The sequence below is a fragment of the Anolis carolinensis genome, chromosome 1 (genome assembly GCF_035594765.1).
Source record: "Anolis carolinensis isolate JA03-04 chromosome 1, rAnoCar3.1.pri, whole genome shotgun sequence".
Classification (NCBI taxonomy): Eukaryota; Metazoa; Chordata; class Lepidosauria; order Squamata; family Dactyloidae; genus Anolis; species Anolis carolinensis.
This window is the reverse complement of record NC_085841.1, coordinates 289,184,160-289,207,467: the sequence shown is the minus strand read 5'-3', so window position 1 is coordinate 289,207,467 and position 23,308 is coordinate 289,184,160. Positions and strand designations below refer to the sequence as shown.

Sequence of the window (23,308 nt, the reverse complement as noted above, 5' to 3'; positions counted from 1 at the left end):
AGTACCTTTAGTACTTTAGTACTTTAGCCACTGCCTTTATCCCAGACCCGCCTTGTAGGAACTAGGGAGAGGGCCTTTTCTGCTGTGGCCCCCCGTTTATGGAACTCATTGCCCATTGAAATCAGGCAAGCCCCCACTCTTTCAGACTTTAGGAAAGATCTAAAAACATGGCTCTTCCGATGTGCTTTCGGAGAGTAACTGTTACATGCTTTTGTTACGCCCCCATTATTTATCCTCTAGACTGTCTGCTATCTTTTCCTTAGTTCCCTGTGGTTTTATTCTTATCCTTTTTCTTATCCTTTTCTCACCCCGAGTTTTAACTGAGTGTCAGTGCGGCCTGCCCTGTTATACTGCTTTTGGATTCTGTGTTGTACTGTATATGATTCTTTATTGTATTGTTGTAATTGTATTATGATATGTTGTTTTTATATTGTGTTATATTGTATTTTTCCCGGGCATGGCCCCATGTAAGCCGCCCCGAGTCCCCACTGGGGAGATGGTGGCGGGGTATAAATAAAGTTTTATTATTATTATTATTATTATTACTAACAATACTGACTATGGTTGACTCAATATAAGCTATATGCTTAACTGAGACACTAGAAGAGGAAAATAAATCCTATAAACATCTGAAAAACAATTATGTATAGAAGGGATGTACAAAGTGCAATTTGCGGGCCACGTGAATGCACCCCAGTCTTATTTTGTAGCTCATCACCCCACCCCACCCCGGTCACTGCCTTTTGGCAAAAACATTTCAAGTTTAAGAAGCTGGTTTTCCCATTCAGAGAAGCAGTTTTGAATCAGGAATGGGATGCACCTACGAAATCCAAAAAAAGCAAAATCATAAGTGGACTTCTGATCACTGACTGATGATGTCCCATTGTTTGTGGACTGGTGTTGAATAACTGACACTTGGCCTAACAGAATTTGCCTGCCCCATGCTATAACAAAGCTTTGAAATATCTCCAGTTTTAAGGTGTACTTACTTCCATTCTCTACAGCGTAACAAACTTGGCAACACATGGAGTACACAATACAGGCTGTTGCTGAACTGTCCACTCCACCACTCAGTGGCAAGAGAAATCCTCCCTTAAGAAATTACAATAAAAGAAAGAATAAAAATGCATTGACTATTCTGAAAAGACACCAACTCTTTTTTCTCTAAGTCTACAGTGCAGACTCCTGCACCTGAAGTTATCTAATTCTGGTTGCATATAGCCAGAAAGGTTCCTTTCATAGTTCGAGTCAAGTTATTCTAGAAAAAAAAGCTTTGGAAAATGCACATTAATGCAATCATGTATTATCGAAAGCTTTCACAGCCAGAATCACTGGAGTGCTGTATGATTGTATGGCCATGTTCTGGCAGCATTTTCTCCTGACATTTTGATTGCATCTGTAGCTGGATCCTCTAAAGGTGCCAGCCACAGATGCAGGCAAAATGACAGGAGAAGATGTTGCTAGAACACAGCCATAAAGCCCAGAAACCACATAACACCCCAATAAATGGGAGGTAGGAGTGGGACTATAAAGCCAACTCATCAGCTTATTGGACTTCTCCTTCTCAGAACTGCATCCTGCAGTAACCCCATAATGTGGTCAACACAGAGAAAGAAGCAAAAAATATGTAATATAGAATGGTTATATAGCATATTGGAAATAGAAACTGAATAGAAGTAATGTTCTAGCAAAAGAGAAAGATAATGTATGGTGATATGTTTCTTTTTATTTTCCTCCTCAATTCTTACCCTCATTTTTATTACATTATAGAGATTGCTGTTGTCAGATATTAGCCATTGGAATTCCAAGAGATCGTAATATAGTAAAATAAAGAAATAGCATATTCAAACCCCTAACCATGTAGTAATTGCAAGGAAAGTCCAGGTATAGGTGTGCTTCTGAACTAATTTCCCATTCTAACTACTATGGCAATTCAGATTCCTATTTTCTCCTCAGTTTACAGAACTCTCTGAATGAGGACTAGATTAAGAAGAGCAAAGTACAATATTTGAAAATGTGTTTAAAAGACAAACCAATAAAAACCCTACCAATTACCTCCATAGGAAGCAGGAAGCAGGACTGAACTATACACTTTATATTAATGGCACAATTAGATTTTCTCAAAAACATATTCAATGTTGTGTGCCTTCAAGTCATTTCTGATTTATGCTGAAGCTATCACAGCACAACATTTTCTTGGCAGAATTTGTTCAGAGGAGATGTGTCCTTGCTGTCCTCTTGAGAACGAAAGAGTATGACTTGCCCAAAGTAGATGTTGATGGCTGAATTCAAACCCTGGTCTTCCTGTGTCCTAGCCCAAAACTCAAATCACTACACCACAAACTGATAAGATAGGTTCTACTAAAAATGCTAAACTATTTGATGAGTAAGAAAGTGGAAATCTTTACCTGTTTGCTACGCCTTAAATAGTCCCAAAGCCAACATGCAGGACCAAGGCTGAAAGTAAAAAGCACATTTCAGAATGAATATGCAAGATTTGGTGGGGGGTTTTTTCCATTTGTCTCTCCTGCCTTTTTTTAAAGTAACGTCATGGCCTCAATTCGCATACATAATCTGCAGCATAAAATGAAAATTCATGTTTACTCAGAGGTAAGGCCTACTAAATTCAATGGAGCATTCCTCTCAACCTTAATAGGTCTGCAGCCTTAACAACTTAGATTATAATTAAACACATGGATTCCTAAAGAAAATTACAGTTCAAGGCTTTTGGGTTTGGCTGATATTATGCACATATTTCACCAATTACGAAGAGCCCATTTTGTACACAAATGAGAGATGTGCCTTTTCAAAATAGATGCAAACAATAACTTGAATGTAAAGGAAGGGGAAAGAATAATCTCCCTTATCACCACAGTCCCATGCATTTGGGTTTGGCTAATGTTTTGGGTTTGGGTAATATTATACACATATTGCACCAGTTATGAAGAGCCCATTTTGTGCATAAATGAGAGATGTGCCTTTTCAAAATATATGTAAACAAGCACAGGAATGTAAAAGGAAGGGGAATGAGGAATCTTCCTTACCACCACCCTTTTACAAGTTTCACCTACTCCAATGAACTATGGCTGTGTTTGTACTAGGTGGATTTTAATGTCAGAGTCAGAAAACAAAATGTCACAAAGAAGAGGCTTTTAGGTTCTGGTTTCCCATTTTTCCCTTGTCTTTATTCCGCCTTCCCTTAAGGTGTTCAAAGAGACATATGGTCATCCTTCCATATCCACAGATCCTGTGGCCATGGATTCAATCATCCACAGCTTTTAAATATTCCAAAAGAAAATCCCAAAAGTCAACCTTGTTTTTGCTGTTTTATATAAGGGACACCATTTTACCACACCACTGTATATAATTGGACTTGAGCATCCGCAGATTTTGGTAGCCATGGGTGGACCTAGAACCAAACTCCAGCAGATACTAAGAGCCCACTGTCCCATATTTTGTAAAGGTGTTCAAAGGATTATACTCCTCGCAAAATGTGGAAAGTGGTAAAAGGTCACACACCCCTTCAGTTTTATGATGGATTGTAAACTAGAAATTGGTTCTCTCTCTTCTTAGACAAACATCCCAAACCTTATACATTACTTCAGTCTACAAAAATTCTTTGTGCTGCTCAATCTCACTAGGATTATTAAGGTTCAGCTCAAAGTCATAGGTCATTACAAATTACAACAAATGAGTGGCAGCACTTTGTCATGCAGTCTGAAATGCTACCTCCAAATAACAGATCTATCACATGGAGGCTCATTCTTATTTTAGCTAAGGCTATAAAGTCAGTGAAATTAATTTCACTTGCCATGTTTAGTACTAAAGTATCTGAACATCTTAATTCTTACTACATTGTGAATATATTTCATGATCTGATTAATAAGGGAAACGAGAATAATACAATTTAGTGTGAAGTTGAAAAAAAAGAAAAGAATTGGTATAGAGTGCAATGCTGAGAGTGGAAAAAAGAGTTAAAAGAACATTCTGTTCTTTCCATTACTAATCTTAATTATTTAAGTATAAGACTGAACAGCACTAAATCATGCAAAAGAAAACGTCATTCCATAAGTCAGAAAGTATTCCAAATATGTTTAGAAAGATAAACAAGGACTTAGGAAGAAATTTATGAAAACATCAGCCTTAGAAAAATATTAGCCCTGTAAGAAAGACAAGGGTTGGAACTGTTCATTACAGTTCTGCTTGACTCATACATGATACTGCAGTAACTGCCACAGCATGAACATGGAGTTGTGCCTGAACAGGACAGGACAAGACAGCTGATATCTCTGTTTCTGCTTACCTGATTTCCTCGGGAAGACTATGATATTTCCACTGGATTGGCTCATTTGTAGGCGTACATATGTCATCAGAGCATGAAAGTGCAAAGTGTACTTTTATTCTGGGGTAAGGAGTCACTTTACTGGCCTGAGAATTTGTAAACGAAAAGAAAGGGGAATTAATGAAACAAAGGGAATATAGCATTTATACATAGAAATAGGCCTGGTTTTTACAGGCTTGGTTGTTCTGGGATGCAAATGATGGTAAATCTCACTTCTAGGTTTCGAGAGGATATTTCTGCCCTATAACTTCTGACATCTTCTAGGTCTAGTGTGGCAACCAAGACTTCCTGAAAAGGAAAGGAAAAGGAAATTAGCTGTGTGGTTCAGAGTTCTCACTGAGCTTTCACTATATACCTACTTACATTTATTTTATAACAGCAATCAAATGGATGGCAATATGGTAGAAGTTTTTAACCATATTCCAATATTAAAGCATACAAAGAATTTTGATACACAGGGGCCTAATATGAATTTTAATCTAGTAATTAATTTGTAATTAAACTGTGAGGATGTTTATCCCTTCCCATTCCATTTACAGATGTTTCAGTTAATTAGCATTACCACATCATCCAGAGAGAACTGAACACCTTGAGCAACGGTGCTTCCATTCATAGCAATCATGGCGCAGCCATCATAATAGAGACGATCACCATCACAGCCCTTCTGATTGGCTAAGAGATATATGCCACCATTCTGAAAAAAACCACACATCATTCAGTAAACCCTTTCAGGCTTAACCATGTTATACACATGTACGTGGTTTTACCTTTTTCTGCAATCTGGTCATAGTGTTCAAAAAGTAGCAGCAGATAATAGTCAACAAGCCCCCTTGGATTGATCTTAAATTCATGAAAACCAATAGGCAGAACCCTCCGGACACTAACTTTTGTGAGCATAAAGGCAAACTTCCAAATTGTTATTTTTGTGTCTATACATAAAAAGTATATACTTGTCCCCACTGAATTTCTCCATAGTAACAGAAATGCATGGATGAATGTAGGTGGATTAGTGACCTTTCAGTGTTTTGCATGATCAATACAGCAATTTTACATAACACTGTAACAACAATGGTTCTCCAGACTACAGAAAGCTTTATCTGCTTGAATATTCCCAGTTCAAATAAAATTCCTTCCTAAATATAGAAGGGTCCATATAGACATAATATATGGCCAGTTCTCATATTTGATTTGGACATATGCACAGACCAGAAGTAAGGCAATAATAAAAGATACTGTCTTCTTGGTTTTCACAAAAACCTAAAGGTCTGTTTATAAAGAATTCCAAAAGGCTCTGCTTTTATGAAAGTTCAAACAAAATAAAAGCTCTGTTCCAATGGCACATGATGCAGTAACTTTGATATGAAGGAATTCCAAGTGCAGTCAGTTTTGATGGACTCTACTGATGATATTAAAATGTAACACCCATATACTTACTTCTTACTTACTATAGTGGGGGAGATGATTACAAGAACATTTACCTTTGCTGTTGCAGAATTTACTAATTCCACTCGAGTATGAGCTTTTCCTAATACATGATGACTTGCTGAGGAATTTGTGAAGATCTCCACACCGTCAATTCCCATCTCAATGTGAGGACTACAAATTGAGCACACACATACAAATGGCTTTTGAATTTTTAACTGTGCTATAGAAGAGATAAACTCAATTGAAAGTCACCATATTGAATGTTAATGATAAGCACTAATGTGAACGGTGAACTCAGGCAGATTTCACTGAACAACAACTTTTTGTTTGACTGTCTAAACTGTAATTTCACTCCACATCAGGTTGCTATTTGGCAGAACAGGCTGGATTCCCAATATCTGTGAGAGGAATGCCATTCACTACTCACTCGCTAGAGGAAACAGAGGGAAGGTCATTTTCTCTTATGCTCTGGAAGCCACCCCGCAAAAGAACTGGACTGCTAGGATGACAGGGGCTACAACCCTGGGTTTGCTACTGAATCCAATGTTTTTTAAAAATCAAGGTACAAAATGTGTGTTTGCCAGTGTAATCAATTTGGGTTTTGATTACTTTAGTAGTTGCAGAGATGTTTTCTCCAGATACCCATACCTGGTTGGTATCCACAGTTCTTCACAGATTTCAGTCCCTATGCAGGTATCTAAGGTAGACAGTACCGCATCACCAATTGGGACACTTTCCTGGGATAAACAAGGAAATTAAGGATCATTAGAGTGGGGGGGAGGAGCACAAATCATACATCAATAATAATAATAATAATAATGAGATTTGACCAAAAAATGTGATAGACACATCCTATACAATCTGTTTCATTAATCAAATGTGCACATCCAAAAAGGCCATAGCAACCTGAAAAGAAGTAGGAGAAAATGTCCCAAAGGCTATTAGCCTGTAGAAAACAGTCTTCTGAAAAAGTCATATTTTAACAGTTGCCAAAAATCCAGAGATGCTGCCAAAATTAATTTAGTTCTATTTAGGTATTCTTGCTCAAACAAAAGCATATATTAGTGGAAGGTCCAAACAGGAGACTCTTCCCTACACACATTTGCTCTCTCCAAGATCTGAAGCTCTACATGTTCAATGTTAAGCCTGTACATGTATGTCAGACTCCCTTCCTCATATCTTCCATCAACAAATGAAGAGCAGGATTGGTAGATGTGTAGGCAGAAAGAGTGAGCCTCCATGCCTGTGATCCACACAATTATTGCTAGAATAATGAAGACAGCCAAGTAGGACTTGTGTTTCTGGAACCATCCACAATCTTGGCACAATGAAGGAGACAATACAACACTTTAGTCTTGCAAGCTTTACTTTTGTGAAATGGCATAGGAAACGGGGCACATCTACACTGACCACTTAATGCAGTTTGAAATATATATTTAGATTATGTGCACAAACGCAAGCAGCAACACACATCAGCATGCCTAAGTATAAACCACATGACATGGTGAAAACAATTAAGGTGCTCCAGAGATCAACACATCCGAACTGCAGTAGGTGAGAAAAAACCCAATTAGCCTACGATCGTGAAGCCAAATCCTGGAACTGGCTGAAGACTAGCCTCTGTATATAAGCACCTAAGCCTCAAATTTGTTTCAAGACTTTATATGTAATCATCTACACAATGAGATTACTTCCTTCTCTGACAGTTTCACATTGATCTTAGTCGTCAGTGTATTTCCTCTGCATTTCTAAAGTGAAAAAGAAGTAGTCCAGTCAAGCGTGACTTCACTGTGATATCACTGTTAACTCAGTTGCTTTTTTGATAAGTTTAATACCATATCTCTATTACTATTTAAAGGAAACATCTCCTTCACTGAGTACTGATGAAACATCTTTTTGAATGCCTGGGTGGGGGAAATGGCAGCAGCAGCAGCAGCGGTCAGCAAAGGCAGCTGGCCTCCTTGGACGGCCTTAGTGCTTTAGTCTCTCTACAGAATGACCCTAGACTTATCTACAGGTCATATTAACATCCATAATTCTTACCCCAAAATCTCAAGGTCCTCTAGCACATCTCCATGATCAACTTTCATCATAAGTTGACCATAAGGTCACGCTGAAGGACCAAATTATTCAGAGAGATTGTATTAATAAATTCTGCTAAATTTAAACATGAAAATATGGCAAGCAACTGTAATTTCATCAGGAGGTTCAGAGTCCAAAGACACATAGGTTCCAATGTTCTCACCAGTGCTAACACTGCAATTGTCTATTAATTTACCAGGTCTATTTTTAATTAATAGAGTCAAAAATAAAACCACAGATTATGACATTTTCATAGGAAACAGAACAAAAAAGAGCACTTCCTATAAGCCATCTATCCTTTATTTGTAAAAAGTTAAGCATGCTAACAGACAGGAAGAAATTGCCTTACCTGAAGCGTTACCTCCTGTATTATCCTGGGAAGAAAATATTCTTCTACATTACTGGAAGAAAAAACAAATTTTAACACAAATGAGTACATAAATATGTTGTGTTCACTGCCCATATACTCCTTCACAACTTCAGCAAGAAAATTATCTGTGATGTCTTAATTTTGGAACTTTCATAATATAACTGATTTTTTTTTCTTCAAAAAAATCAAACTAAAGTAGTGGCTAAATATAAAAGGAAGCCTGCACTGTCTATAAGAGACAACCTTCTCCACTCCATCTTCTCAATTTCTTCCCAACCCAGTTCACTATCCCAGGCAAAGGATGTCTTTGTGGATGCCCATACATGGTTGATGTGCCATGAACTGGGCTTGATATATAGCAGCTTTATTAAAAACTCATGTTCTCCAGGTGTTTGGGGCTATAACTCACCTCATCCCTACCCATTCTAGCAGGCCTTGGTAGGTGCTACAGCACCCCATCCAAGTCATTTAAGAAGACCTTGGGACGTGCTGTAATCTAAAAGTTATCAGCATGAGGCAATCTGATATAAATATCTTTGTACTGAAAAGGGATAAACAACAGATAAATGTAAAGCTTCACAAGGCTATGAAAAGCCTCAAGAGGTTACAAAAAGAGGCTCTGAAAAAGCTTTTAATTCAACCAAGAGCCAACCAAGTGTAGACTGGATAATGTCTACACTTCAGAATAGCTGTAAAGTTTGTTTATGTCTGATGCAATTATACAAAGTTGTCACAGGGCCCTTCCACACAGCCATATAACCCAGAATATCAAGGCTGAAAATCCCACAATATCTGCTTTGAACTGGGTTGTTTGAGTCCAAACTGCCATATATGTAGGATTTTATTCAGCTGTGTGGAAGGGGCCACAGTGAAAATGATTTCACTAAGATCATCTCATGACATGATCTTCATGTTGAATCTAAGAAGGTCTAATGTTGGTCAATGATTCAAAGGGAGACTGGCATGACATCTCCTGTTAAACACCCTAATTTGCATGATGGAAAAATGGCAAGATATAAATGTAATAAGAATTTAAAATATTTATGTAGCCTACCGTGATCGACTCCAAGGTGTAAACCATCGCATTTCCCGGTAGTTTCCTGTATTTGCCAGTGCCATCTTTGGCCGTATTAGAAGAATTTTCCTTGAATAACAACACCAAGAAACCAATCAAATGTTAACTAAATGAAAGCAAAAGTTTTAAGAAATACTATTTAAATATTCTTTCACCTGCTTAAATTAACCAATTTTGAGAATTCATGCTGATTAGCATGATTATGCCAGCATAGGTGTTACAACAGCAAGAGTAAAACCAGGTACAACCAGGAATGGAGTAACAAGCATAAGAAGTCATTTGTAGTCATTAAATAAGCTTCCCTGACAACTCCCAAGTTGCTTGGAAGTTGGCAGGGGAGTTTTACCAGTGATGGAAATTGTATTCTCTTCTCTCCCACTGTAACCATTTCCAAAAGTGCCTTACACTGGTGTAAGCGTATTACACTGGCATAAGTCACCATGGAGCTTCCAGTCTTGGGTTTCTATAATGTGTAGTTTGTTTCCAAAAGGCATGAAAACCAAAGAAATTGAAAAATGAGTTATAGGAGGCAGCACATTGTTGGCTAGGAGTAGAATATTACGCACTAATCAAAACAATTAAATCACCTTGGCACAGAGCTTGGAAAATTGCATTTTACAGAAAAAATGCATACCCCCAGCATGTTTCTTTTGATTTCTGTAAAATTTGTTCAGATTAATTCGGTACCTTTTAGAAACAACCTCCACATTTATTGTCAATCAAGCATGTGCTCAGTCTTCCATTAAAAGCAATGGGAAATGACAGATATTGTTATTTGATAGAAAAGTGGGAGCATACCTGTTTAGAAAGATCACTCTACAATTGTAGCGAACATTTCGATGCATAACAGGCCTACAGAAAAAAGAAAAGCCAGTGACGTGAGCTATCAAGATCCCCTAATACAGGGTATGTAATTATGTAAAACAGAGGAACAAAAGAAAATCCAGTTTTGACTATCCTTCACATAACAACACTGCTACTTTCCAGCATTTCCTTTCTAGCATCAATTAGAAAACCTTTTCATTTGTGTCCATCTTTTATTATTCTATCTTGACAATGCTCAACAGATCAAGATCAATACTAGAAGCCATCTACCTTCACTTTCAATCATTTAAGCCTGGTGGAACGCTATGGTATAATTTCAATATATTTCTGTTCCTCAGCAGCACACTGTACAATGTAATTACATAGTACTTACATTCCAACATCACATATTATGTCTTGACTAACAGGAGATTCCAAAAGCTTCCTCAGAACTTGAAATGAATGTAAGAGTGTATCTGATTCATAGTAATGATCTGAACAGCCATATCCACTGCAGAGGAAAGGTAATAGGAAGAAAATAAATGAGACAAAGAGCATAACACATGTGGGAAGAAATTCTGAGCTGGTTTCACAAGGGTAAAAAAAAATCTAAATATATATACTGTATATAGATATAGATATACACCTATTTCGTGAATTCCCATATTCTTACACACTCGTTAATGTGTACAAACAGAAAAAAAAAATCTGGATGAATGACAAATTCCTGAAGGGTGTATGTGGGAAATACAGTAGTCATACGTATATTCATCAATAGAGACTGTACACACAAAAATCATGGCTTTCCACATAAAAACAATCTCCTTGGAGGAAACACATTCCCTCAGAAACATCTGGTTACACCAACTTTCCCTAAATTCCAGTCAGCTTACCAGTTGCTAGGAATTATGGAAGCTGAAGTCCAAAACACCTGGAGGAGCACAGTTTGAGAAACACTACCATAGACTATACCATGTGTTGGAATTGTCAACTTTAACAGTTCTGACTGTCTGAAGCCATGGGCCCCATCTACATTAGCTTCGAACTGTGGTACCCAAACAACAAACTCCCATGAAAGTAAGTGGGGAAAAAAACCCTTAATGTGCCTTAGTGCTCCGTGGTTTATGTAATCACTATTCGGGCCTCGAACTGGTTCCAGGATTTCCTATGTAATTAACTGCACAGTGAAAACACTTTCTTCAATACTGGTTTGAAAATGTATTAAATGATCAGTGTAGATGGCCCCATGGACAACCAAACACCAGGTTTTCTTTCTAACAGAAATTATATGTGTTTAAAAAGTTACTTTGATGTCTTGCTTGCTGCTATGGATCTCATTTCCTCTACTAAGTTTGCCTAGCTTCATTTCTGGACAACTTCCACAACTCATGCAGAATTAGTGTTTTTTATTTAAAATTGTTAACCACATTTAAAATGAAGACTATAAAATTACTTATGGAAATGGATATGTTGCAATTGCTTTTAACTGTGTTTCTAGCAGGCATGATGTTGCTATTACCCATTTTGATTCTTAAGATTAAAACAACAAATGACAACAGAAATGTACATTAAATAACAAATTTAGTTTCAGGAGGGAAAAATTGAAAGTGTACACCACTGAGTACATATTAATGCCTTTTTTCTATTAAGCAGCAACATATTATTTCACATTCAGGAAAATAAAAATGTGTTCTCACCAAATTTCAAGTTCTGGTCCAACTCGGTATCTTGCTTTTTCGTTTTTTGCAATTTCAATACCTGCAAAATTAAATTATAATGAAGAATTTTCTACAGTCTTCTGGGAGAAAGATTACGAATTTTAAAGAAAACCCAAAGATGCATGAATATTATGAGTTTGCAAAGAAAAAGACAGTGAAGAAGAAGCTCTGGGACATTCAAAATATCTCCTTAGGTCATCAGACCATCTTCAAATGTCACAAAATAACTTGAGAAATCAAGTCATACATCCACTGCCGTCTGCAACGTGTCCTCTTCCTTTTTTTTTTTTTTTTTTGCCAAAAGAGCATTTCTTTCTCCAAATCAAGTTGAATTTTTGATTCACCAGGCCTAGTCTTCTAATTCTAAGCTCCCTTCATTTTTCCATTATACATGATAAAGTCGCACAAAATCTTCTCAATCTAAGAAAGATTTCATTTAAGATGAAAAATAAAAGTGAATAGAAGGACTCCTACTCTACAAAACAGAAAAGCAATTCAACATGTTTCAGCAAGTTTCATTCAGGCTAAACAAATATGTTTGTGAAATGAAACAATATAAATGAAACCTTACTAAAATAAACAAAAACATGTCGAATCTTAATCTAGAGATCATTAGAATCCTCTTCCAAAGTGCATCTAGAAATATTTTCCCTCTGTCACCAGTCTCCATTTTTCTTATGATTTCCATGTTGGTGGGCAAACTTAAAGATCTATTATTTTTAACATGTTGCTAATGAGGAAGGCTTCGATACTGTTCCTTTTCTCCTTTGTTTTGAAATTCACACATACATTACTTAGTAAATCTGGAGAAAGGTATTGTTTACCTTACCTGTTATGGCAACTAGAACTGACTGGCATGGAATCCCACACTTTCTTACATCACATTTTACTATTTTGTTTACTGCACACATGCTGCTGTCTGAAAGCCTGTGTTTCTCCAGTCCCCTTTCACCATCTTCTTGATAGCAATATTGATACCAAAAAATATATTGTCTAGACAGCCTAAACATACTAGTGGCGCTGGCTCCAATCTGATATTGGAATCTAGGCAGACTCAGTTCTGCTTAATATTTGGACGGGAGGCTGATGATTAATGTCAGATGTTGCAGTGTTGGCTATATTTCAGAGAAAGAGATTGGCAAAACCATCTCTGAGTATTCCATGTTTAAGAAAGCCATATCAAGGTCATGGAGTTGCCCTAAGTCCACAGGTGACTTGAAAGCACAAACACACATGACAAAGGTGCAAAAAAAAAACTTTGCAGAAAGGAACTTCTTTGTCCTGGGGTACATCTACACTTTAACTGCCATGGCTCAATGCTACAGAATTCTGAGAGTTGCAGTTTTACAATGGCTTCAACCTTCTCTGCCAAAGATCCCAAGATTCTATAGCACTCAGCCATGGCAATTAAAGTGATGCCAAGCTGCAATAATTCTACAGTGTAGATGTACCCATAGTCTTCGCTAACTGAACAGTAAGTTTGTAAGACCCTCAAAAAGGAGTCCAAAAAAACCCCGAAGTTCCCAGAACTCTTACTATTTTATTGACCTGAGCACCTAACCTTTCCCAGGACAGAAAGCTGAAGACAGCTTCTCCTCCTCCTTGGGTCAGGGCTGGATTAACCATTAAGCCAGTGGTTCTCAACCTGTGGCCCCCCAGATGTTTTGGCCTACAACTCCCAGAAATCCCAGCCAGTTTATCAGCTGTTAGGATTTCTAGGAGCTGAAGACCAAAACATCTGGGGACCCACAGGTTGAGAACCACTGCATTAAACAAACTGAACTGGGACTTAATGCACCAAGGAAAGTGAGGGACACCACAGAAATTTCCCATTGCTGGACCATAAGGTGCAAAACAGAACATGGTGCAGCTGAACCAGGGTCCACAAAAAGGGAGATGCTACAAATAGTAGTAGTAGTAGTAGTAATAATAATGCTTTTAGTGTTGTTAGCCACTTTGGGTCTTTTTCTAGAAGGATATAATTATAATTATTATTGCTATATATATTTATGTCCCACTTTATTTCTTTAAAATGGAACCCAAAGCAGCTAACAACTCTAAAAACAATACAATAATAAAAGATTCTCCAATTCAATAAAGTCATACGCTTTCCAAATCTAAATACAGTGGAGGTAGGCAAAAAGTCGATGGTTTCAATCTGAGGAGTGGGGTGAGCTCCCACTTTTAACCCCAGCTGCTGTCAACCTAACAGTTCGAAAACATGCAAATGTGAGTAGATCAATAGGCACTGCTCCAGCTGGAAGTTAACAGCGCTCCATAGAGTCATGCCGGCCACATGACCTTGGAGGTGTCTACGGACAACGTCGGCTCTTCGTCTTAGAAATGGAGATGAGCACCAATCCCCAGAGTCGGACAAAAGGACGACCTGGCTGCAACATCTGTCACCTCATTGATCACCAGGGTTGAATTGGCTGATCTGGCTGGCTAGGTGGATGTCCCCTTCTTTCCTCACCACTCTTTGTGCCACACAACTAGACTTTATTATTATTATTATTATTATTATTATTAATACATTTCTATCCCACTTTTCTCCCGTGGGTGGGATTCAAAGCAGAGTACAAATTATAAAATTCATACAAGTACATTGGACAGCAATACAGTGTTCCCTCACTTATCACTGAGGTTAGGTTCCAGGACCACCTGCAATAAGTGAAAATCCGTGAAGTAGGGACGCTATATTTATTTTAATATTTATACATTATTTTTGTAGAAGCCCTGGTGGCAAAGTGTGTTAAAGCACTGAGCTGCTGAACTTGCAGACTGAAAGGTCCCAGGTTCAAATCCCGGGAGTGGAGTGAGCGCCCGCTGTTAGCCCCAGCTCCTGCCAACCTAGCAGTTTGAAAACATGCCAATGTGAGTAGTTCAATAGGTACCGCTCCGGCGGGAAGGTAACAGCGCTACATGCAGTCATGCCGGCCACATGACCTTGGAGGTGTCTACGGACAACGCCGGCTCTTCGGCTTAGAAATTGAGATGAGTACCAACCTCCAGAGTCAGACATGACTGGACTTAACGTCAGGGGAAACCTTTGCCTTTACCTTTACACTATTTTAAGTCTTTATCAACCAATCGTGTGTTGATAAATCGCCTCCTTCTCCTCCCGTTGCCGCTTGGGCTCCTTTTCTCTCCCTTTGGCTTCTCCTTCCTCCCTTCCTTAGGCTGCAAATTGTAATTTTTATGGTCTGTAATAGTCTTTTAGAGTTTAATTGAAAAACCGCGAAACAGTGAATCCAGGAAAAGTGAACCGCGAAGTAGTGAGGGAACACTATACATAATCAATTAAATGTCAGGGGAAAACCTTTACCTTTACCTTAGGCAAAAGCAAACATTTATTTTCCATGTGTTGTCGAAGGCTTTCATGGCCGGGATCACAGGGTTGTTGTATGTCTTTCGGGCTGTGTGGCCATGTTCCAGAAGTATTCTCTCCTGACGTTTCACCCACATCTATGGCAGGCATCCTCAGAGATTGTGAGGTTCCATACCTCACAACCTCTGAGGATGCCTGCCATAGATGTGGGCGAAACGTCAGAAGAGAATACTTCTGGAACAATTTATTTTCCATCTTCCCGTAAGTTTTGTTCCTTATCAAAAAATAAAATGTGGTGTTACAGCTTATTGTTTTTTATATCTTGAATTATATGCATATGGGAGGGGGTCTCTTTTAAGTGATTAGGATCTAGAAAAGAAAAGTCTAAATCCAAGCCTGCATTGGATATATGTTGCGGGGGGGGGGGGGGGGTTCAAGCACCGTCTTTGGGGCTTACTTTTCAAAATCCTTTCCAGGTTGCCATCAAAATCCATCGCCCATTGGTTCAAGGCGCAGGTAGCGACAGTGACTGTCCTGCCCATGGTGCGCCCACGCCTCGGCTTGCCTCGGCTGCTCTCCTTGAGGAAGAGGACGTAAACACGCTGCCACAAGCCCGGCCCCGTTGGCTTTCGCAGGTTTCCATAGACTTTATTCCGGTCCCTGGAGGAGGAAGAGGAGGAGGAGGGATCCAGACGGGTGCCCGTAGAGCTAGGAAACAGGGAAGGAATGGATAGAGCGGAGCATAGGGAGGACTTCTAAAAGAATAGACCAGGGGTCCCCAAACTAAGGCCCGGGGGCCGGATGCGGCCCTCCAAGGTCATTTACCTGGCCCCTGCCCTCAGTTTTATAATATAATATTTTTATATCATTTTAAATAATATAATATATTTTATATACATATAATATTGATAATAATATTATAATGTTATACAATATAATACTAATAATAATTCCATATAATAATATTAATATGTTATATATTACATATAATATTACAGTATAGTGGTATAGTTCAATATAGTAATATATAATGCTAATGTGATATGCTAATAATATAATATATTGTATGTACATACAGCTGCTCTGAGTCCCCTTTGGGGTGAGAAGGGCGGGATATAAATGTAATAAATAAATGTAGTAAATGAATAAATAAATAATTTTAGACTTCAAAGGTAAAGGTAAAGGTTTCCCCTGACATTAAGTCCAGTCGTGTCCAACTCTGGGGGTTGGTGCTCATCTTCATTTCTAAGCCAAAGAGCCGGCGTTGTCCATAGACACCTCCAAGGTCATGTGGCCAGTATGACTCCATGGAACACCGTTATTTTCCCGCCAGAGCAGTACCTATTGATCTACTCACATTTGCATGTTTTCGAACTGCTAGGTTGGCAGAAGCTGGAGCTAACAGCGGGCGCTCACTCTGCTCCCCGGGTTTGAACCTGGGACTTTTCGCTCTGCACGTTCAACAGCTCAGTGCTTTAACACACTGAGCCATCGGAGGCTCCAATTTTAGACTTAGCCTCACCCAAAGTCTGAAATGACACAACAACAATCCTAATTAACTATCTCATTGGCCAGAAGCAGGTCCACACTTCCCATTGAAATCCTGATAGGTTTATGTTGGTTACAATTATTTTCATTTTTAAATATTGTATTGTTCTTTCATTGTTGTTGTTGTTTTGCACTACAAATAAGACATGTGCAGTGTGCATAGGAACTTGTTTTTTTTTTTCCAAATGATAATTCGGCCCCTCCATAGTCTGAAGGATTGTGGACCGGCCCTCTTCTCTAAAAGTTTGAGGACCCCTGGAATAGACCATCCCCTTAAAATGAAAGAGCCTGAATTCATTTGGGCGCCACCGGGGAAGGTTGCATTTTAAAGGAATATATGCGCTAGAGCAGGCACGGGCAAACTTGGGCCCTCCAGGTGTTTTGGACTTCAACTCCCACAACTCCTAACAGCCGGAAGGCTGTTAGGAGCTGTGGGAGTTGAAGTCCAAAACACCTGGAGGACCCAAGTTTGCCCGTGCCTGGGCTAAAAGTTTGTGTTCTGCGAAATGAATGCATTTGGAATAGTTGTGCAATTGTGCCGCTTGTGTGTATAGGAGTTGTAGTTTCGCCTACATCCAGAGCGCACTATGAACCCAAACAGTGATGGACCTGGACCAAACTTGACAATCATATCCCATATGCCCAAATTTGAATACTGCTGGGTTTTGAGGGGAACTGACTTGGACACTTTTGCAGTTGTAGGTACTGAGATTTATAGTTCACCCGTAATCAATGAGTACTCTGAACTCCACCAAAGTTGGAATTGGACCAAACGTGGCACACAGAGCCCCCATGACCAGCAAAAATATAGTGGAGGTCTTTGCGGAAAATTCACCTTGATTTGGGAGAGTTGTAGTTCACCTACATTCAGAGAGCACTGTGAACCCAATCATTGATGGATCTGGACCCAACTTGGCACACATACCTGATATGCCGAAAATTGATTACTGGAGGGGTTTGGGGGAACTGGCCTTCCCTTCTGGGAGTTGTGGTTCACCCCCAACCAGAGAAACTGTGACCTCCACCGATGATGGACCTGGATCAAACTTAGCACACAGAATCCCACAGAGGCTATTTAACATTTTCCAGCTTCCGGCTTCATGAGGGTACGCTCGATTCCGGCACAGGGGGAGCTGCTGCTTCATCATCCACTGTGACACCGAGTCCTTGATGGAGTACTTCTTCATTCTTCCACATGCTGCTGGACATTTTTATGGTGATGTAAATTAGTTCTATTAGCCTCTCTGCATAAACAATCCCTAAATTTTCCTACTTGACAGATGCAACTGTCTTTCGGGTTGCTTAGGTAAATGAGTAGTTCCAAAATGCAAAATAATTTAGAAATCAGGCTCCATCGATAAACTTCAGTGGACACTCATGGGGATTTGGTTAACCAGTTAAAATTCATGAGTAAACCAGATTTTTTTAAAACCTGAAATTTGGGGGGGGGGGGTTGAACCCCACCCCCTCTGCTACAGCCCTGATGCTGAGCATATCCGCTTGGTGGTGGTTTGCCTTCAAATCATTTGCAATTTACAGCAATCCTCTCACAGGGCTTTCTTGGCAAGATTTCTTCAGAAAACGGGTTTTTTTGCCTTCATCAGAGGCTGAGAGTATGTGACTTGCTTAAGGTCATGCTGTGTGTTTTGATTGCTGAGCAGAGATTCGAACTCAGTCTCCAAAGTCATGCCCCATGCCCCAACCACGACTACACTATGCCGGATCTCATATTGCCACTTCAGGGTACTTTTTCTGAAAATAACAATACATAAAAATCAAGGATGTGACAGAAACAACTTTATTGTTGGAGATGTTTCCTGAACTGGCACTTACACTGTTTTTTCTGAGATACTGGGAAAATTGAATAGCCAGTTTTTATTACTGAAATGAGCAGAAAGAAAAATATTGTGATTTGACTGTAAGTCCAAGTCTTTGGATTGCAGGATCTCTGACAACTTGATTCTTTACCATTGTGTACATTTTATTTATTTGTAAATAAAGCAAGGGGTACATTGAGTCAGAGTGGCACAGTGACTTGAGTATTGGACTCGGACTCTGGAAAACAGGGTTTGAATCTCTTCTCAGTTATAGCTGGATCTACACTGCCATATAATGCAGTTTCTGAGTCCAAATTATCTGCATTGAAATTGATTATATGGTTGTGTGGAGAGGGCCTATGACTGGGCAAATCACACACTTTCAGCCCCAAAAACCTATGATAGTTTCACCATGAGCCTGAAATGACTTGTAGGCATACAGCAACAACAAACACTTACAATAGTAAGTCGCCTATGCTATTTCAGGGTACATCTATACTGCAGAATTACCGTAATGCACTTTGGGATTACTTTAACAGCCGCAGCTCAATGCTACAAAATTGTGGGAGTTGTAGCTCTACAATGACTTTTGCTGGACTGCCAAAGAATGCCTTGAGCCATGGCAATGAGTGGCATAAAACTACATTCATTATGCAGTGTAGATGCACCCTGAGCCCTAACAAAACCTGGTCCTATTTCCCTTGGCCTGGAAATTCATTCCCACTGCACAGAGAAGTGGGTCACAGGGAATACAGGTTGCTTAACCAAAGTAAAACTTGCCCCAAGGCAGAGTGAAACCCACAAAATACTTGTCAAAAAGCGGTGTGCATCTGAAAGATGATAGGATTCAAAGCGGTTCATTTTTGGGACCATTGCCAAAATCTGGGGGGAGGAACTGAGGCAAGGAGGAGCTGAGGAGCCTTATTTTCCATTCTTCTAAGGGAGGTATCTCTGAGGTTTTCCAATATCCGGCATATGCTATTCGAGCTGCCACTATCATGTAAAACAAAACTTTTCCGAATTTCCTTTCTAGTTCTTCAATGGGCATGTTCAAAAGGTACATTTACAGTGTTTAACATCTTTTCGAGATATACATGAATCTGTTTCCAGTAGTTACTTAATTTGGAGCCTATTATACCTTTATATGTACTATTTAAATAGAAGACTGTGACCCCTTAAAGAAAATATATTATCTGAGAAATGATTATGGAAGACTAATAGCTGGAAAGCATTGGACTGTATGCAACAAACACTCACAAATGTATGTCTATTTGAATGAATGAATAAAAAAATAGTGAAGAGTAGAGACATCACACTGGCAACGAAGGTCCGCATAGTTAAAGCAATGGTATTCCCCGTAGTAACCTATGGATGTGAGAGCTGGACCATAAGGAAGGCTGAGCGAAGGAAAATAGATGCTTTTGAACTGTTGTGTCGGAAGAAAATCCTGAGAGAGCCTTGGACCACAAGAAGATCCAACCAGTCCATCCTCCAGGAAATAATGCCCGGCTGCTCACTGGAGGGAAGGACATTAGAGGCAAAGATGAAGTATTTTGGCCACATCATGAGAAGACAGGAAAGCTTGAGGAAGAGAATGATGCTGGGGAAAATGGAAGGAAGAAGGGCCAACCAAGGGCAAAATGGATGGATGGTATCCTTGAAGTGACTGGCTTGACCTTGAAGGAGCTGGGGGTGGCCACGGCTGACAGGGAGCACTGGTCCATGATATCATGAAGAGTCAGAAGCAACCAAACGAAAAAACCACAACAGAATAATGGAAATCTGTCTCATTTCTGCTGATAGCCTATCACAGGCATGGGCAAACTTGGTCACACATTTGGCCACACAGTTTACAGAAAACCTACACACATAGATAGATACCTTCATAAAAACTCCAACCATCACCCAAGTAAAAAAAGAAGCACAATCAAAGTCCTAGCAGACCATGCAAAAAGAATCTGCAAACCCCACCTTCTCCAAGGTGAACTAAACCACCTAAATTGGGCTCTACAGGCCAATGGATACTCCACTACAGACATCAGAAGAGCTGCAAGTCCAAAAACAAGCCATGAGAATAAAGAGAAAGATCCACACAGAGGAAAAATGTTCTTACCATACATCAAGGGAACTACTAACCGTATAGGGAAGCAGACGAAGAAACACAACCTACAAACTATCTACAGACCCACTAAGACAATCCAACACATGCTACGTTCAGCAAAGGACCTCTGTAGGAGTCTACTGTATACCATGCAGCTGTGGACATGTCTACATAGGGACCACTGGACCCAGCATTGCCCAAACATGAATCAAGGAACATGAAAAGCACTGCAAACTGACACAACCAGAGTAGTCAGCCATAACAGAGCACCTGTTGAACCAACCTGGACACAGAATATTATCTGAGAACACAGAAATGCTGGACCACTCCAACAACTATCATGTCAGACTACACAGAGAAGCCATTGAAATCCACAAGCATGTGGACAATTTAAACAGAAAGGAGGAAACCATGAAAACAAACAAAATCTGGCTACCAGTATTTAAAAACTCTAAAATCAGAACAGTAAATAAAGAACAACACTCTGAAAACAGAGGAATTCCAGACATGAATCAATCAGGGACAACTAACACCTCCGAACAAAGGATTCCCCCAGGCAGGAATGAAGCTTGCAAGGCCATTAATGCTAATCAAGGTGATTAATTGTAACATTCACACTAGCCTCCAACAGACAAGAGTCCTTTCTGCCACCCTGGACCTTCCACAGATATATAAACTTCACTTGCTTAGTTTTCCAATATACCTCACAACCTTTGTGGATGCCTGCCCTAGATGTGGGTGAAACATCAGGAGAGAATGCTTCTGGAACATGGCCATACAGCCCGGAAAATGCACAACAACCCAGAAGTCCAAAACACCTTGGAGGGTTCAAGTTCGCCCACACCTGGGCTATCAGCTATGTCTTGCAGAAGGTGTTTAGTTTTATTACAGCCTCTAAAATCTGATACTAGAAGTTATAGTCCCACCCTTTCCAAAGTCTCACTTCTCTACATAATCCTAGGCAGACTTGTTTAGACGGAAACCTCAACAACTGGCGTGACTCAATGTTATGGATTCCCAGGCCCAGGATTTGCAACTTTGCTGACACAACACAGAAAGGCGAGCACCTTGTAACACTACACATCCCAGGATTCCCTAGCACTGAGCCATGGCAGTTAATGTGGCGTCGAACTGAACCAATGCTACATTGTGTGGTCTTTCTCTTCTCCAAAACCTAAAATATTCATCGGGCGGCCTGTTGCCGTGGTAACCGGCATCGGCTCAGCTCGTGGTTTGAGGCAGCTGCACCAATCCAGCGGTGAAGCCCGAGATGATGCTGGAGGGATTCGGCAGGTGATTGGGCGGTGACTGAAATATGCAAAAGAAGGGGCGTGGCCGACAGAACGTGTGTAGGGTGGGAGGGAGGGAAATGAGCCGCCGCAGCCCTTCGCCCCGTTTCTATCCGTGAAGCTGGGAGTCTCTCTCGCGACCTGACAAAGGATCCTTGTTCTGGAAGGTAAGGAAGCGGCCGTAGCTAAGTTTTGTGCCTCCACTGCAAAACTAATGCGGGTTGACATCGCTTTAGGCGTCAAATTGCATTTTTCAGTTTGACACCTAAAGTGTTACAGTGCAGACGCACCCTTAAGCCGGGATTTTTGGTATGATGTTCCAGAGTGGACTGGATCGAGAGAGAAAGCAGGGAAAGAAGGAGATGATGGGCTCTGGAGTAGTCTCCAGCTGCAAGATGGGAAAGAAGGTGCCAAATTGAGTGACAGATCTGATAATATGTAATTGCAAATGTAATGGGAGGAAATTGCAAGTTATCTATTTATCTCCAGTCTTAAAACCGGATCTGCAAATGAGGGCTTATATAAGGTGACCATTTTGGATTTTCCTGACAGCAATTTTGGTGTTATGCAGACTCAATGCCTTCAAACCAGAGCACTTGCTTGAAAAATCCATGCCATTCATGGTGAATAATGATGGTACATTCCTGCAAGGCAAGGGGCTGGACTGGATGGCCCTCATGGTACTCTTCCAAGTCCTTGGCTACATCTGCACTGTAGAATCAATGCAGGTTGACACCACTTTAACTGCCATGGCTCAATGCTATGGAATCGTGGGAGTTGTAGTTTTAACAATAATAATAATAATAATAATAATAATAATAATAATAATAATAATAATAATAATAATAATAATATAATAATAATAATTTAATTATTGTTATTAATATTAATAATAAAATAATATTAATGATATAATATAATAAATATAATAATAATAATAATAATAATAATCAAACAGAGGCACAACTATGTGGCCCAAATGATTAATTGGAATTTATGTCACAAGTACCATCTGCCAGTAGTAAAGAACTGGTGGGATCACAAACCTGCAAAGGTAGTCGAAAATGAACATGCAAAAATATTGTGGGACTTTCAAATACAGACTGACAAAGTTTTGGAACACAGTACACCAGACCTCACAGTTGTGGAAAAGAAAAAAGTTTGGATTATTGATGTCGCCATACCAGGTGACGGTCAAATTGATGAAAAACAACAAGAAAAATTCAACCGTTATCAGGACCTCAAAATCAAACTGCAAATGCTCTGGCATAAATCAGTACAGGTGGTCCCAGTGGTAATTGGTGCACTGGGTGCTGTGCCAAAAGATCTCAGCCGGCATTTGAAAAGAATAAACATTGACAAAATTATGATCTATCAACTACAAAAGGCCACCTTACTGGGATCTGCGT

The 23,308-nt window shown here is 39.6% G+C and overlaps 2 protein-coding genes across 6 annotated transcripts in view; one reads left to right on the top strand and one right to left on the bottom strand.

The window, feature by feature from the left end:
• Positions 1–15,780, bottom strand: part of nadsyn1 (NAD synthetase 1) — a 35,698-nt gene extending 19,918 nt beyond the window's left edge. The window contains exons 1-13 of one of the 3 annotated variants that reach the window (XR_010001979.1): positions 15,602–15,780; positions 11,796–11,856; positions 10,493–10,609; positions 10,093–10,146; positions 9,274–9,363; positions 8,199–8,250; positions 6,416–6,504; positions 5,821–5,938; positions 4,905–5,036; positions 4,556–4,630; positions 4,304–4,428; positions 2,409–2,457; positions 990–1,092 (exon numbers count right to left, since the gene is read on the bottom strand). Coding sequence is in view for 2 of the 3 variants with exons in the window: in XM_008106062.3 (XP_008104269.2) it covers positions 990–1,092; positions 2,409–2,457; positions 4,304–4,428; positions 4,556–4,630; positions 4,905–5,036; positions 5,821–5,938; positions 6,416–6,504; positions 8,199–8,250; positions 9,274–9,363; positions 10,093–10,146; positions 10,493–10,609; positions 11,796–11,856; positions 15,602–15,686 (1,150 nt within the window). In the remaining variant the exon portion in view is untranslated. The remainder of the gene's footprint in view (positions 1–989; positions 1,093–2,408; positions 2,458–4,303; positions 4,429–4,555; positions 4,631–4,904; positions 5,037–5,820; positions 5,939–6,415; positions 6,505–8,198; positions 8,251–9,273; positions 9,364–10,092; positions 10,147–10,492; positions 10,610–11,795; positions 11,857–15,601) is intronic. The other 2 variants (XM_008106062.3, XM_062967816.1) reach the window with 2 other exon arrangements.
• A 6,148-nt stretch (positions 15,781–21,928) lies between these two features.
• The window catches only part of dhcr7 (7-dehydrocholesterol reductase), a 34,545-nt gene continuing 33,165 nt past the window's right edge, over positions 21,929–23,308 (top strand). Inside the window, exon 1 of one of the 3 annotated variants that reach the window (XM_003214670.4) lies at positions 21,929–22,066. The gene's annotated coding sequence lies outside the window, so the exon portion shown is untranslated. The remainder of the gene's footprint in view (positions 22,067–23,308) is intronic. The other 2 variants (XM_008106082.3, XM_008106087.3) reach the window with 2 other exon arrangements.